The 14,967-nt window shown below is 37.7% G+C and overlaps 2 protein-coding genes across 3 annotated transcripts in view; one reads left to right on the forward strand and one right to left on the reverse strand.

Annotated features, from left to right (window-relative positions):
* Positions 1-14,967, forward strand: part of WDR89 (WD repeat domain 89) — a 320,794-nt gene that overhangs the window by 210,249 nt on the left and 95,578 nt on the right. The window lies entirely within an intron of this gene.
* The window catches only part of SYNE2 (spectrin repeat containing nuclear envelope protein 2), a 172,108-nt gene that overhangs the window by 128,146 nt on the left and 28,995 nt on the right, over positions 1-14,967 (reverse strand). The window contains exons 7-20 of the mRNA XM_048948676.1: positions 13,941-14,122; positions 12,011-12,207; positions 11,458-11,555; positions 10,454-10,555; positions 9,617-9,754; positions 8,648-8,812; positions 7,125-7,237; positions 5,766-5,922; positions 4,666-4,762; positions 4,316-4,503; positions 3,996-4,160; positions 2,571-2,744; positions 679-837; positions 246-419 (exon numbers count right to left, since the gene is read on the reverse strand). Coding sequence (XP_048804633.1) covers positions 246-419; positions 679-837; positions 2,571-2,744; positions 3,996-4,160; positions 4,316-4,503; positions 4,666-4,762; positions 5,766-5,922; positions 7,125-7,237; positions 8,648-8,812; positions 9,617-9,754; positions 10,454-10,555; positions 11,458-11,555; positions 12,011-12,207; positions 13,941-14,122 — 2,109 coding nt within the window. The remainder of the gene's footprint in view (positions 1-245; positions 420-678; positions 838-2,570; positions 2,745-3,995; positions 4,161-4,315; positions 4,504-4,665; positions 4,763-5,765; positions 5,923-7,124; positions 7,238-8,647; positions 8,813-9,616; positions 9,755-10,453; positions 10,556-11,457; positions 11,556-12,010; positions 12,208-13,940; positions 14,123-14,967) is intronic.

The raw sequence follows: 14,967 nt of genomic DNA on the forward strand, positions 1-14,967 counted from the left end.
GAGAATGATGGAATAATTTAAGACAGGGCACTAAATAAACTGGTATTCAGATTCGTATTTCCTCATTCAAATTGTCTGCCTGTCAACATATACTAACAAAACTAAACTAAAAATTTAGTTTATAGTCAGCAGGAAAAAAAAAAGATTAAAGGCTACTCCAAAAATTCTCATATTTTTCTCAGCTTTTTAGACATTAAATGACACTAAGAAATAATCCACCCAGCTGGCTCAGAAAACGAACCTACCTCATATCTTGAAATATGCACTTCAGGACTTAATTTTTGACTAACAAGTTCCACAGCTTTTGAAATGGAAACCTCAATATCCTTCTGAGATTCTTCAAAATTAAGTAAAGCTTCCTTTTGTGAGGGTTTCTTCTCAGATTTGGGCAGGATGTTGTTCATGTCACTCATGACAGCCTTGAAAGAAAGAGACCTTTCAGAACATGTGCAAGTTGCATTAATTATGTAATGTGATTGCTTCATAACATCACTCAAGTTTTTCAAGTTGAGATACTGATCTTAGAAATGTTCTAATTTCTGTCCTTGGCAAGAGTCTAGGACATAGATTCCAACAGTATAACCTTTTTTTGCTTTACATGAATGAAAAGGAATCTTCCTAATCACATAATGCTAAAAATTGTGGGTATAAAGTATAATAACAATAAAAAAGGAGTACCTCTATTCTGTCTCTGGCTTCTTTAATTCGTGCTGGCAACCCAGCGGTGTGACAATGTTGTTGGGACACCTCACTTGAAGCATTCTTCATCAGAGATTGCAGTATCTCTTCTACTGCCATAACTTGCTCTTGGCACGAAATTCCCCTTGCAGCCAAGCTCTGGTTGAATGAAAAGCATTAGAAGTCTTCACAGTATTTACGCCTTTTTGTTTAAAGAAACTGAATGAAAAAGCCAGCATTAATCATGCATGGCCAATATTTGCTCAAGAACAAAATCATACATCCCAACAATAGCCAGTGTATTTTGCTACAAAGTCTCTGTAGAGAGAGTCTGCTGCCATCCACAGGGGATTCTGTTTGCTGACACATTCTTTCAAGTCAATGTGGTATCATCAGTACTTTGCCTCAGACTCAATCAGAAGTAATTTTTTAAACACAGTCTCTCATCTGAACAGCCTACCAAAAGCACAAACCACACATTTGGATATGCATAACCTGATCGTGAAGTCATCCAAAAGTAAGCACATAATCAAGACTCAGACTTTCTTGTGGTAATGAGTGCCAGAAGGCAGGAAGCAGTTGGCTATTTTGCATGCAAAAAGTAGTGTGCCATATTTGAATATTTATCATGAAATGTTCATATCAGAATTGTTTTGATCTATGAATATTCAACACATTTTCCTTTTTGAAGTTGTCAATTAGCATTCTTTTAATGATAATCAGTGCTTTACTGGGTTCCTGACCTACTGTGCTGAGGGCAATTAGTGACCAGATCTCTCCTTCTCATAGACATAAAGGCACAATACCATTCGTGTTTTTGGAAGCTGTCAGGTTGCCTTTACTTAATTCATCATTTTTAACAAACTGGTGCCATACTGCAAAATGAGGATTAGTTTATAAATATATGCCCAAAAAGATGAATATATTCATTTCATAGCCTCACACTTCCTAATTCCATAAACTAACAAGAAGGCACAAACTCAAAGTAAACTACAGCAGTTACTGTACATGGATTTAATTACTGAAGAACATCTGTATTTAATCTTAGCACTTGGACAGAAGAAATTCAATGAACCCTGTGGCCACCTTCCTACCGCTAGACTATACACAATTCTGTGTTGCAGAAAAAGGGAAAAAGGAATAAATGACAGTGCTTCAGCTTCTCTAGTGCAAAGCCCAGTGTCTTTGTTCAGTCTCATCTTCACTGGCAGAACAAGAAAGTAAATAAGACATTGCAGTGAAGCTGCAGAGTTGGATATACATATTTCCAACCTACCCTTTGCTAGGGAGAAACAGTAATCTCTGGCTGAGAAACAGTGGATGCAACAGACACAAATGGAAGTAACAAAAAATTCAGCAGTGCTCACTGTGGATGTTTAGAACAACTGCCTGTAAACTGAGATACACAGATTACCCAAGATGCTGCTGCAAATACCTCAGGTATTCCAGTTTTTGACAGGAATGCATTGAATACAGCCAAACTGTCCCAAGCAAGGATGCATGATAGAAACCACTGTAAATTCAAATCTCAGCACCTTCCAAAGTTTTGATCTGCTGCAAATGCTGTGCTGCACATGACTAATTAATATCACTAGAGAGCAAGCTACCAATCAGTAGCAACAACAGCACTTCCTTGTCAATTATCACCTGAACACGCGTATACCAGAAGACTCATTTGTAGCTAGCTCATCTAGGACTGATTCTGGGAAATAATACCAAAATACTACCATTGGTTGACTTTCTACCACCTCGTGTGACAGCATAAAATCTGCATTTTTTCTCCATTGATGAAGGTGCTTTTTACCCAAGTCATAAATCCACTCTGAAAGATGAAAATCTGATGAACAAGTATTTTAAGCTGTATGTACGTATGAATGTATTCCCATTTTCACCTGCAAATATTCCTCCATCTGAGGTTCCACAGGTGTCTTGTGACCAATCTCACTGAGCAGGCATTCAGTCTCTGTGGCCCAGCTCTCTACACCTCCAAGGAGCTCTTCAATTTTTTCCATGCCTCCTGGAAGCTCCTTGGCCTTTTCAGCAGCATCTGTGTTCTCTTCACCAAGCTATGAACAAAGAGTAGGGTAAGACATTCACACTCATCATCAGTCCACAGGGATCTATCCACTACTCCCCTGTAACATACAGTCATCAAATTTACTTTCCTCCTTTTGCACTCAACAAGCAATGAAGGACAAATAAACACCAAACTTACACTGGTAAATAAATCACCCAAGGCTTGTTTTTTCAACCCTGGGAGCAGGTAGGGCAACACAACCTGTGCCCACATGGATTTCCCCTACCCTATAAGAAAGCAGCCCCAACCACATTACAATGGAGAAGAACTCCTGTGATACAGCATTTCCCAAGTTATGCCAAGGAATTATCAAAGGGAATGACAGCTGGTGTTGGCCAAATGGTGGCAATGGTTGAATGGTACTGATAGGCCACATTTCAAGCATTTGCCCGTGTACTATGTTGACCTACACATGTTTACATAATGTCCAGTGCAATACCAGAAAAATAATCCCTTCTGTTCTTAAGCACTTACAAGACTGTCTATTTCTGCTTCCTGAATTACTTCCTAAAAACATCTCTTGAAATGTTAATAATGGCTTTTACATGCAACTCCAGATTTCCTCACTCTTGCAAATATGCCTCTTATTAACATTCTCATTAAGCTCATCTCCCACAGAAATACTGTATTTCTTTGCCATCATTTAACATCAGAGTATTTTAATAAATGTCATTGAAAGGCTCAACTTAGAAAATTAAGAGCTCTAACAGTCCCAGATGGAGTGATAATGCTGCTACTGTGAAATTATTCTAGAAAAAGTAATATACATAACATCAAGCAGACTGTATAGGAATTTACTGCCACCTAAAAACCTGTCAAGTGAGCTGGTATAAAGTTGAATAACCTAGAAATATCCATGCAGCTATAATTACCTTTTTCTAGATGAAGAAGGGATTACACAATTTAGCAAAGGTTCACAAGCTCTTAATAAATGAAATACCTCTATCTCTATAACTAAACGAAAAGCTTTAACCTGCAATAAGTTATCCCCTTTAAAGTGGTTTTAAAATTTTGATTTTAAAAATTGGTATTATCTGGATTGTTACAAAGAGCATTTAACTGTGTTGCAAAGACTTATGAATGGGACACCTCTGTGTATTCTCTGTTCCTCTTGTTTTAAAACTGGAAATACTCAGCTGACTGAAAAATTTATTAGGCTCTTACTAACAAGCTGATAAGTTTAGAAAAGATGATTTTGAAGGCTGCTTGTCAAAAGGGAATTATGAAACTGTTATCTTACAAAGCGTGTCTTCTTGATGAATTTAGCCCATTTCCTATTCAGTTTTTTCAGCTCTTTGGCAATATTCGACCCAACTTGCTCTTTGCTGACTTCAATGAGATAGTTTCCAGCTTCATTTAATGAACCATGCACTGAATTCCAGTTTGCCAGCACTTCCACAGGGACCTAGAGAGAAGCATTGAAATAATTTCAAGCAGAGCCCTGCCACAAGTTGATTTCCAAAATGAGGAACAGAAAAGCAAGTACAACCACTGTCATGTAAAATGTTTTCCTTCCAGGAGTCTCTGTCCATCGTGAGTAAAACAAATCCAACAACATACCTCTACTGGATACTCATTTTGTTTTTCTTCCAGCCACGTCTTTAGTAAGCAGAGGTTTTCTGTGTAACTACTCCAGGAAGACAGGACTTTCTGTAGTGTAGTATTTACATTGGAAATATAGTCTTTGCACATAGAAATCTTTGACTCCACTGTCTTAAAAAGTTTGCTAATTTCTTGAGGATCTCCAGCTAGGATATCAAAAAGAAAGTAATGTTACACATTTGGAAACAGAGAGATTTATTCAATAGAATTAGTACTTAACAGAAAAACCTAAGTGGGGATTAAAACTAGAGACAGCATATCAGTTCAAAACAGAGGTTTTCATTATGAGTTTATGTACAGGAACTTACCTAAGTCAAGGTTGCTTAAGTTTTTGTTTTTCAAGTCTTCACAGATGTCAGCAGCAGTTTCCAGCTGTGTGTTAAGTCTCTTTTCTTCAATGAAATTCTACCCAAAGTGAAAAAGAATTGGCACAGGTAAAAGTAACCCACATAAAACTTAACGTTAGCAAATACAGGTTGGGACACATTTTTTTTCAATGAGGCTGCAACCTCGGAGTCGAATGTAAATTAAACAAAGCCTATCCAGCAACTCATCTAAACTCTTTAGCCTGAATTTGACCTTTTTTGTTTTCTGCTCACGCAGAGAGTAGCTTAATGGGAAATATAAACTCTGGAATGCCACTGACTGAGTCACAGCCACGTATGAGTCAGAACTACTTACTTCAAAAAGATTCAATATGATATAAACTGAGGATGAATAGGGAAGAAATGGGAGTAGAGAAAGAGACTTATGGTTTGAATATTTACTTAGGGAATGAGTGGGTTGGTCCTCAGGCTCTTAGGTACTCTAAGGTGCACCTTACTCCATGAACCACAACCACAGAAAAAACGTAGTAATAAGTATTTATGAAATCAACTACATCAAGAAACTCAGCACAGATTAATGCTGTATTCCCACCTCATTTATGGGTAATGTTAGTATTGGAAAGAAAAAACTTAAATAAAAAAAAAAAAAAAAGAGAGGAACATTTTGTATAACTTCTTGTTGCCTTCTACTAGGGTTCTGATGAAATTTACACTAATTTAAGTAGGGATTTTCCAGCATGAAAAGTTTCAGAGAAACTCTTCAGAAACTTCACATTTTGAAAGGATAATAAGATACTTGTTATTCAGCACCCAGAAAAGCCAACAAAGCTGGCACATGGGCTGAAAAGCATACTCTATGAGGAGAGGCTGAGTACATTTGGGTATTTGGGTTGTCTAGATTAAAGAAGAGGCTAAGGGGTGACCACATTGCTATCTGTGGTTTCCTGAGGAGTGAAAGAGGAAAGGGAAGTGCCTCTCTCTTTTCACTGATGAGGAAGAACTCAATTTTGAATCAACGAGAGTGGAGAGAAGAGGAATTATTGTTACAGTGTGATTATGAAAAACAATTATTTTAAACTTACATTCCAATTTTCTAGCAGTGATTCCACAGATTCTTTTGTCCCATATTTCACATCCCAAATATTTAGCTTCAGTGTCACCTCATTGGCAAATGCTGAGCACAGTCCATAGTGGTATTCAAGAAGGGAGTTGGAGTTCGTGAAACGAATATCATTGAATCTGCAAACAGTGAAATGTTCCAAAAGTTGACTCAAATCATTGGATGCAGAAGGCATTAATGTATAGAGATTTTAGCCTAAAAATCCTGAATAAGATATATGTCCCACGTCACATTCTCTAAGTTGGAAAGATATAGAAGGGTGGACTATTCAGCAGATAAGATCTTATGAATGGGAGGGAGTCTAACTTTTTACATAGTCTAATAGTGATAGGACAACTGGGAATAAATGGCTTTAAACAAAAAGAGAGGATATTAAGGTTGGATGGGGCCTGAGACAGCCCAATCTAGTGGTTGGGACCCTTGTCCATGGGAGGGGCTTGGAACTAGATGAATTTTAAGGCCTCTTTCAACCTAAGCCATTCTACTATTCCACATGTAAAGATCTTTGTGGTACAAAATTTTAAGATAACAGGGTTTTTTTTCTTCTTTTTAAAATAGTAGCTCAATTTATGGATAGCCTTAAATAGTTAGAGAACAACACCTGTTATCTGTATGTCAAAAAAGCTCATGCTACGTGAATAGATTCACTGGTCATTTTTTAAAATATCCTTCAAAAGCTATATAGGGTTGCACAGTCTGTAAATTTCAAATTCCAAAAAGGTAAAAAAAAAAATTGGACGCAGAATCCCCACATCCAGAAAAATCTTTATTTTCAAGGAATTTGCTTTCTATCCCAAGTGGGTACTTCCTATCCACACTAGCCCAGAGCATTTGAAAAGCTCCTGTTAATGTGCTTCATTTTGTACAAATAATTAGACTTTCATGGACCTACAAATTAACTGTGTGCTCAACATACCAGTCAACATGTGCTTCTCATGTAACTGGTGACAGAACTAGAGGGAATGGCTTCAAGCTGCACCACAGGAGATGTAGGCTGGATGTTAGGAAATACTACTTGTCTGAAAGAGTGGTCAGGCACTGGAATGGGCTGCCCAGGGAGGTGTTGAAGTCAGCGACCCTGGAGGTGTTCAAGGAGCGCATGGGTGTTGTGTTGAGGGATATGGTTTAGTGAGAACTATTGGTGATGGGTGGATGGTTGGACTGCATGATCTTGTAGGTCTTTCCAACCTTTGTGTTCTTGTGATTCTGTGCTTAAATGGAAAATGTTCTTCTTCTGCAAGGCATGGACAACTTATGTGCAAGTCAACAGAAGAACTAGAATACAACACAATCATAGTAGAAGGAATTTGAGTATCACAACCTTCTTTTCATTTCCTCTAGCTTTTCAGGCACTACTAGTGGCATATTCTTCTCATCTTTATTCTCAAATGATTGAAGAGTGTCCAAGTGAGAATCAAAACAATTCATCAAGCCCTGGGAAAAAAAGGAAACAGTAAGCTATTCATATCAATACTAGAATCAACTAGTATTAAACCACGCTAGAATCTGCAAGTCATCTGCTACTACAGTGAGAGTAAACAAGACAGACAAGACAGTCTTTCAGTGTCTTTACTGATTAACATGTAATGAAAGTCTTCATAATGGGTTCGGGATATTAAGTTTTTCCTCGTTATATGTTAGCAAAACCTAAAAGCAAAGCCTGCTGAATAAATTTATTGTATCATACTTGCCTAATGCTTTATTTGAATGCTCAACTAATTCATGCTGATAGCATATGACATTAACCAGTTGTGAGCACCGTTGAGTAATTTCCCAGTTCTTGAGAGAAAGCAGAATTTCTATCAAGAGGCACCACTTTGGCAACAAGATCTCTATTTGAACCATACTAAAACGATTGGATTAAAGGAGGAAGAAAAAGAAATTTCAGCAGAATGCCTTCCTATCCCACCAAAGCAGCTTATTTTTCTTAAGAAACTTAATGATGGTATCCACATGTCAACAGAAAAAAAATATGAAAGCCTTCAATCAACCATGTCTCCCTCTGTCTCATTCTTAAAAACGTTACTAACACTTATCCTGAGCAGCCAAAATCATAGAAGAAATGGCCAATGTTTGGTAAAGCCATTATTAGTGAAAAAAAGCCATTTCTCCTAACAGGAATTGACTAGCAACAGTTCAAAGAAGTGGTGGTATCAAGCCACTCACAACAACCTCCTGTTCCTATTCTTTCAAACCAACAGCAAAGATACTTACAAAAATATTCAACTTCACCTTGTTCACAAAAAAAACCCACAAGTAAAGTACCACGATGATCCAACCAAGCTCCAATACACTTATGCTTTTTAAAGTTTTCTAACTCAAAGTATTAAAATGTTATCAGTGTAAAGACCTCAAGATCACAGTAAATAACTTGCATGATACTGAGGTATCAGAATACTTTCCATTGCTTTGAAGGGAGTAACAGAGTGATTCAGCAAATACTTAAGTTTAAACACATAGCTGCTTGAACATAATGGAATGTAACCCCAAGTGCAAGTGCTTTTCTGAACAGGTATGTATCAAGCCTAGATTTAAAGATAAGGATGCAATTACTCTGCATTATTACTTAACAAGCAAGTTGCAGGAGCCACATAAAATAGCATAATTTTCTCATTCACTTCACATTTAAATTTAATCTCACTCCAATGAAGTCAGAAACCTTCCTCACAGACCTGTGCAGTTACTTGAATAAACCCACAAAAATCAAGGGTATCTTCCGGAGGGCTTCTCATCTTCAGAAGATAAACATATCCATACTACTTTCCAAAACAGTAAACAGCAATTCCATGATAAGTACTTTACTAGGTGAGACTAAAGGAGAACATTCCTCTGTGATCAGCTTACCTTAAACACTGAAATGATTTCACTGAAGAGAGACATGGCTTTAAATGGGTCCTGCAAATCAGGCAAATCTTCTGCCTGCAGATGTTCTACCTTCTGAAGCCAGGCCTCAATGCCATCCAGAGGTGGGGGCAACATCTGGTCCAGCTCTGCTTTCCATTCATTAATCTTAAAAATAAAAACAAGCAATTAAATTTGTCACCATTATTCCTTTCTCCATCCCTAAGATACAGTTGTATGTTCTGTAAGCTGATGCTCCACACACCCCAGAAAAAAAAAGTAGGGAACAAGGGATGCTCTGGACTAGCTGTTTGTTATAAGAAGTGCCCCGTCCCTGAAGGTGTTCAAAGCCAGGCTGGATGGGGCCCTGGGCACCTGGTCTAGTATTAAATGTGGAGGTTGGTGGCCCTGCATGTAGCAGGGGGGTTGGAGATTCATGATCCTTGAGGTCCCTTCCAACCCTGGCCATTTTGTGATTCTGTGATTCTGTGATTCTGTGAAGTGACAAGTGGACATTTCTTCTATAAAGAGCAATTATCAACAAATGCAACAGAGGGAGACAACACAGCCAAACTCACTGTAAAGCACTGATCAATCTGATCTAACTGCATCACAATTTGTACCGTAGGAAAAAAAATATGATCATATTTCTCCTAGCTGCAAAGTTATGAGCCATAACTTTGTCTTCAAATAACCTTGTAAGCATTAATAAACCAAAACCTTTGATCTGAAGGCTGCTCAAAAATAATCAGATGCAAAGGCAGGAATGTAATTCACAGCCCCTTTCAGACTCCTCTTGGGCACTGTACACCAGCTTGTCTGAACTTCAGGTTCAGGATCAATACTGCTTTCATTGATGCAGAAAGGTATCACCCCCCCTGCTTTTCCATGTGCATATTCTTGGGCTAAGTTCAGGCTTTCACATCAATCACAATCACACATGCAACAAGGTAAGTCAGAATTGCCTCTGACCTGAGAGACGAGTTTACTCCATTCTTCCCTCATCTGCTGCTGGCCTTCGCTCAGCTCAGCTCCACTTCTTTTTGATGATAACAGGGGCAGAAATGCTTTTTTTTCTTGGTTAAATGCTTCCATAAATGACATCATTTCCTATTGATAAGAAGGAAGAGTAATTCATAGAAGATAACTTGGATGGAACCCGTGCAACTGAATACTGCCTTTGAACATATTGGTAGGAACTCCATTAAATTCAGAGGATGTGATGCACGGAAAGGCAAGGGATTACATCTGAAAGTGCCATTCTCTTACTAAAATCTGTACTTAGCATATTGTCAGTGCTGTCAGGACATGGTTCTTCTAACCAAGAGGGAGGGAAAACTCATTTCTCTATGGCCATACAGGCCATTTTATTACCAACTCTGACTACAATACAAATCAAAGGAAATTTTACTTCAGACACAATCTATAGTCAACATTTCAAGTATTCCTCTATGTCATTAGCTGAATCTAACATAATTATTATCACAGAAATTGAGAAGCTGACCTTATGAAGGGCCTATGGAATCTTGTCCACATTCTCAATTATGTCAATTAATTAAAAGACATCACATTGCTCTCTCCAAAAAGCCTTGCTCTGCTCAGAAATGAAACAACATATATCTGTTTTCAAAGAGAAATAATTTTACCCTATTCTTCCCTCAATCATTTGAGAGCATTTACTGAATTCAAGGTTTCCATCTCCTGTTTCATTTAGCATTTTGGCCTAGGCAATGAAGATGAAAGTCTCTTTCTCAGAACATTCTTAATATTTACTTTTGAAAAAGCAGTTAAATACAAAACACAACTTACTTTGTACTTCTGGTAATAAGTTTCATTCTCTGTGTCCATCAGCAAATTTGCTAACTTTTTTCTCTGCACAGCCAACCAGCTCAAGGTCTCTGTTACTTTATCCTAGTAATTAGAGCAGAAAATTTCATGTTTCTGTTTTGAAAGCCTTGTTTCTAATTCACATTGTGCCACAAAGCAACATATACTGAGCATATGATAACCCCATTCAAAGCCAGTGAAAAACAAACAATGTTTCCTGGGGACTTTAATGAGCTTTGGGCCAGCTGCTACTATAAAGCAAGGCCAAAGTTTTAAACTTGTCTCCTGGATATACAAAGCCATCTTAAAAGAAGAGCTTGATTGCAGCCCTAGTGGAAGGACATTATCGATATGGAGATATGTGAATTAATGCAATTAATTGAGGCAATTAATGTATAAACTCTAATAGGAATCATAGAATGGTTTGGGTTGGAAGGGATCTTTAAGATTATCTAGTTCCAACCCCCTTGCTACTGGAGAATATAGATTACAGACAACTTGGTTTTCCAAACACCATAGTATAGGAGAATATAGACAACAGACAACTTGGTTTTCTAACCAGCGTAGCAAACAACAACTGCTGCTCACTCTACATGCAAGCTATTAAAATTAAAGCTAATTGTTCTGCATGTTGGCAAATTTATCTGTATTCACACACAGACTTGAGAGTGCACATGAAAACAATCAAGCTTAAAAACATCCTCGGTAAAAAAACAAAAAAACAAAAAAAAAAAACCCCAAGAACTAAAAACAAGACCACCTGCAGAGTAATTTCAACAGTACCATCAAAATCTATCACACTGAGTCTTGGCTAACCAGAAGGTTCAAGCCAATTCAATGCTGTCAGCGGCTGAATCAGAGGATCAAACTACGGAGGATAACTGTTAGTGCATCATGCTATAAGCTGGGAAAAGGAAGTACTGAGAATCTTGGCAGTGACAATGCACGTTTGTTACAGAATGTCTGTGATAAACCAGATTACATACCTGCATGTCTTCAGTCTCGGGCATATTCCTGGAGTATTGTAAAAACTGAGCCACATAAGTCATGATTGATTTTTCATCTGGATTCATAACATCAACATCTACAAGAGCCAATACACCAATTATTCAGCCCTCTAGACTTGATCCCATGATTACACACTGTAGTGCAGTTATTAAAACACATTTCCATAAATATGTTTATTTTGCAGTAGCTCACATAATATACCACTGACAGAAATGAGTATGTAATGAAATTCTTTCCCTGGGAACACCTTGATATAACATGAGAAACTAATGAACAAGTTTCTCCCATGAAAGGAAAAGTTTCATTCTCTGCCATCTTCATATTGTTCCTGCACATGCTGCAAATTCAAAAATCCTAAAAATCCCAAGTATCCTCTGAGTTACACAAAAAAGAACTGCAGATTAGAGCATCACAGTAAAGATCAATGTTTCATTTCAAACTTCAACACAGCCTTACTTTTTGCCTGTATTACAAATCAACACGTGTAGGATTATATTAATCTCGCTCATTACAGGAAAGCAGATTGCTTACCTTCTGGTTCAAGAAGCCGTGGAATATTGAGCTCCAATTCTGCAATTCTGAAAGCCTCATCTAGGTTTTCCTTATTGCTTCTAGCCTTTGCCTTCTCCAAATCAATTAGACCTGGTCTTAAGGCATTGATGATAGCTAAAAAAGGCAGTCCACTTCTCCAGCTTGACTTGAAATCATTCACACTGATAGAACCATATCTATCCCAAAAATGATTAGAAACAAAACACAACAGCACATTTACTCAAATGTCATGAGTGAGAATTCAGAAATACAATATAAATTTGGCAACATGATATATAAAATAAATCAAAGTAGTTACAGAGAACTTTGTCACTACATTTCTGAAAAAGTTGGGTCAGAAAACCATAGAGACAATAAAGCTCATCACTGCAATGACATTTTTTAAACTTGGTTTTGCAAAATGCTACAGTGTTTTCTTCTTATATTGCATTCTGAAGCTAAGTATAACTGATTCAGTATTCCTTCTGAACGCAATGTTCACTCTCACAGTCAATACGTTCTACGGGTTGGAGAAATAACAAGCAACGCACTGAAGTTGTTGCAATAAAATAAAGGTATTTGTCCATCAGACCACCAAGATTTGAAATCCTTTTTACAGCATTACAGTCATTACAGAAAATCCAGACCTTAAAACTATCAGCACAGAAGGGATATTCTTCTCTCACTTGGTGTCTTTCAAACATCTTCCATTAAGTAGTGCCTGGACAATGCTGTGCAAGACCAGAAAGCTCTGAGCCACAGTGCAATCTGGGACTACTTTCCAGAAGCAGTTCATATATTACGAGTATGCTACTGTGTGGAAAATATGTAGGGCTTCAGGTGTTAAAACTTAGCTACAAAACAATGGGCCAGGATTTTAAAAAGACTTGTTCCATTAACAAAGACTATAGGATTAACTGATACAAAGTTATTAAATGTGATCACCATTCAGAAAGGATGCTACAGAACAGAGAGCAATATTGCTGAAAACAGTAATACTGCTGAAAATAAAAAACAATCAAAAAAGGATGATTAAATGGACAGAGGGCTCTCTTTTACATGCTGGTCAATCTTGCTTTGATAAAACACAATGAAAATGTAAAATACAGTGACTAAAAATTTCACTCAGAAAGTAAACTGTGCTGATGAAGGCCTTTTTCTGCCACTAATCAACTTCAAATACTAGTAGAATGTTATTAGAACATAAAGCTATCAAAAAGCTGGGGGAAAATGGTTGACATTATTCTAAGAGATATTTGAAATGTCTTTGAGTGTTGCAGTAGCCCTTGAAGAAAATGTAAAACGTGTATCTTGTCCCTTGCAACAAATATATGTTTAATTTTGGCTGTGTGCTGTGAATGCTCCCACTGAAGTCAACAAAGCTATGTGAACATTGGGAATAAAAACACATACAAAGACTTTAGGGACTGAGACCTATTCCGTTTTCTAGGATCCTCCTTGGGGATCATGCAGCGTTTTGAGAGAATACTTGTCATTCTGTCTGTCTCAAGTCCCACGAGTGATGTTTGAATCCTAGAAACCCCAAATTTTCCTTTTAAAAAATAAGTAACTGCTGCAACTTTGTTAACCGGTGCCAACCACGAGGATTAAAACTAGCAAATCATGTAAGCATTCCACTAGACTTATCACACAGGAAACTGTAAGCTCCTAAAAGAGAAAAGCCAAACAAACTAATTTACGTTGTGGTGTTTTATTAGTAGGATTAGCCTCACTTCATTATATTTAAAGGGCTCATTTCATAATGCTTAGGGCTTGATTGCTTGATGCTAAAAGTGCTGATAACATCATTTGAATTCTGAAGCATTTTCTGCTAAGCCATCACTAAGGCTAAAGGAAAAATATCACATTTAGGGAAAAGCTGTAAATACAAAATGTAAAATACTATTTATATGTATTGGATGAAACTTACAGTGAACACTGTTCTTTTGCCCAAAACAGAAGAGCCTTTGTAGCAGATATCTTCCACCGCTCCTTAATTTTAGCACTCTTTTTAGCTGATCGCCTTGCCTTTGGGGAGGAGTCAACAGTACTTGGACAATCAAGAGAAGGCTGATTGTAAGTGCAAGCAAGTGTCCTGGCAAGTTCTTCAATCTGTCAGAGATGATGGGAAAATTTAACCAGCTTACAGTGGAAACTTCCAAGACTTTAACGGCAAAAAGCACAGAGAATTAGAAAGGACTCAATTAAGCTGTAAAAGCAGTCCTCTGCCCCCAAAGTTTGGATAAAGTTTATCAACCATTACCAAACGTTATCTGTTCAACATGAACAGTCGATATTTTTGGCAGGAAATATTCACCCAAGGCATTTATGTGATACTATGGGTACCAGCAATGTCATGAAGGGATTTTCTCACTCAGTGTTCTTTCCTATTCTTTGTACCAGAGAAGGAAGCCAATAGCAGCTGTGTTTTGTGCTGTCTTGTGTTCTATCAGGCACGTTCATAGTTCGCTTGCTTGCTTGCTCAGGGTGCAGGAAAACCTACTCAATTGGCCTCAGAAATCTACACTTGGTTAGAGAGGCTTGGTTTAGGTAAAAGATAATGCACACCCCTAGGCACAGCACAAATACTCCAGCACCAAAATACCCTTACCAAGAAAAAATATGGGCTACAACTAATAGTTACAGAACATTACTTATAGATTCCTTCCTGAGCCCCTATCACCAGTAGATCCCAAAAGCAAAAGGGCTCTTGCTAGACAACTGTTTGGTTCCACCATTCTCTGCAGTCAACAGGATTCTAGCAATGCAATGTGCTTTCAGACTTCTCTTTCTCCCCATAATGTCCTGTCACACAGGATGCGCACACAGTACCTTGTGTAGGAAACATCACAACATCCTGCATGTCATTTCTGACACTTGGTTTTAGAAAAACAAAGAGTAGCAATTACACAAAGACTCACAAAACAACTTCAGCACAGCCAAGACTGAAGAGGGGT

This window comes from Lagopus muta, chromosome 6, assembly GCF_023343835.1.
Source record: "Lagopus muta isolate bLagMut1 chromosome 6, bLagMut1 primary, whole genome shotgun sequence".
Taxonomy (NCBI): domain Eukaryota; kingdom Metazoa; phylum Chordata; class Aves; order Galliformes; family Phasianidae; genus Lagopus; species Lagopus muta.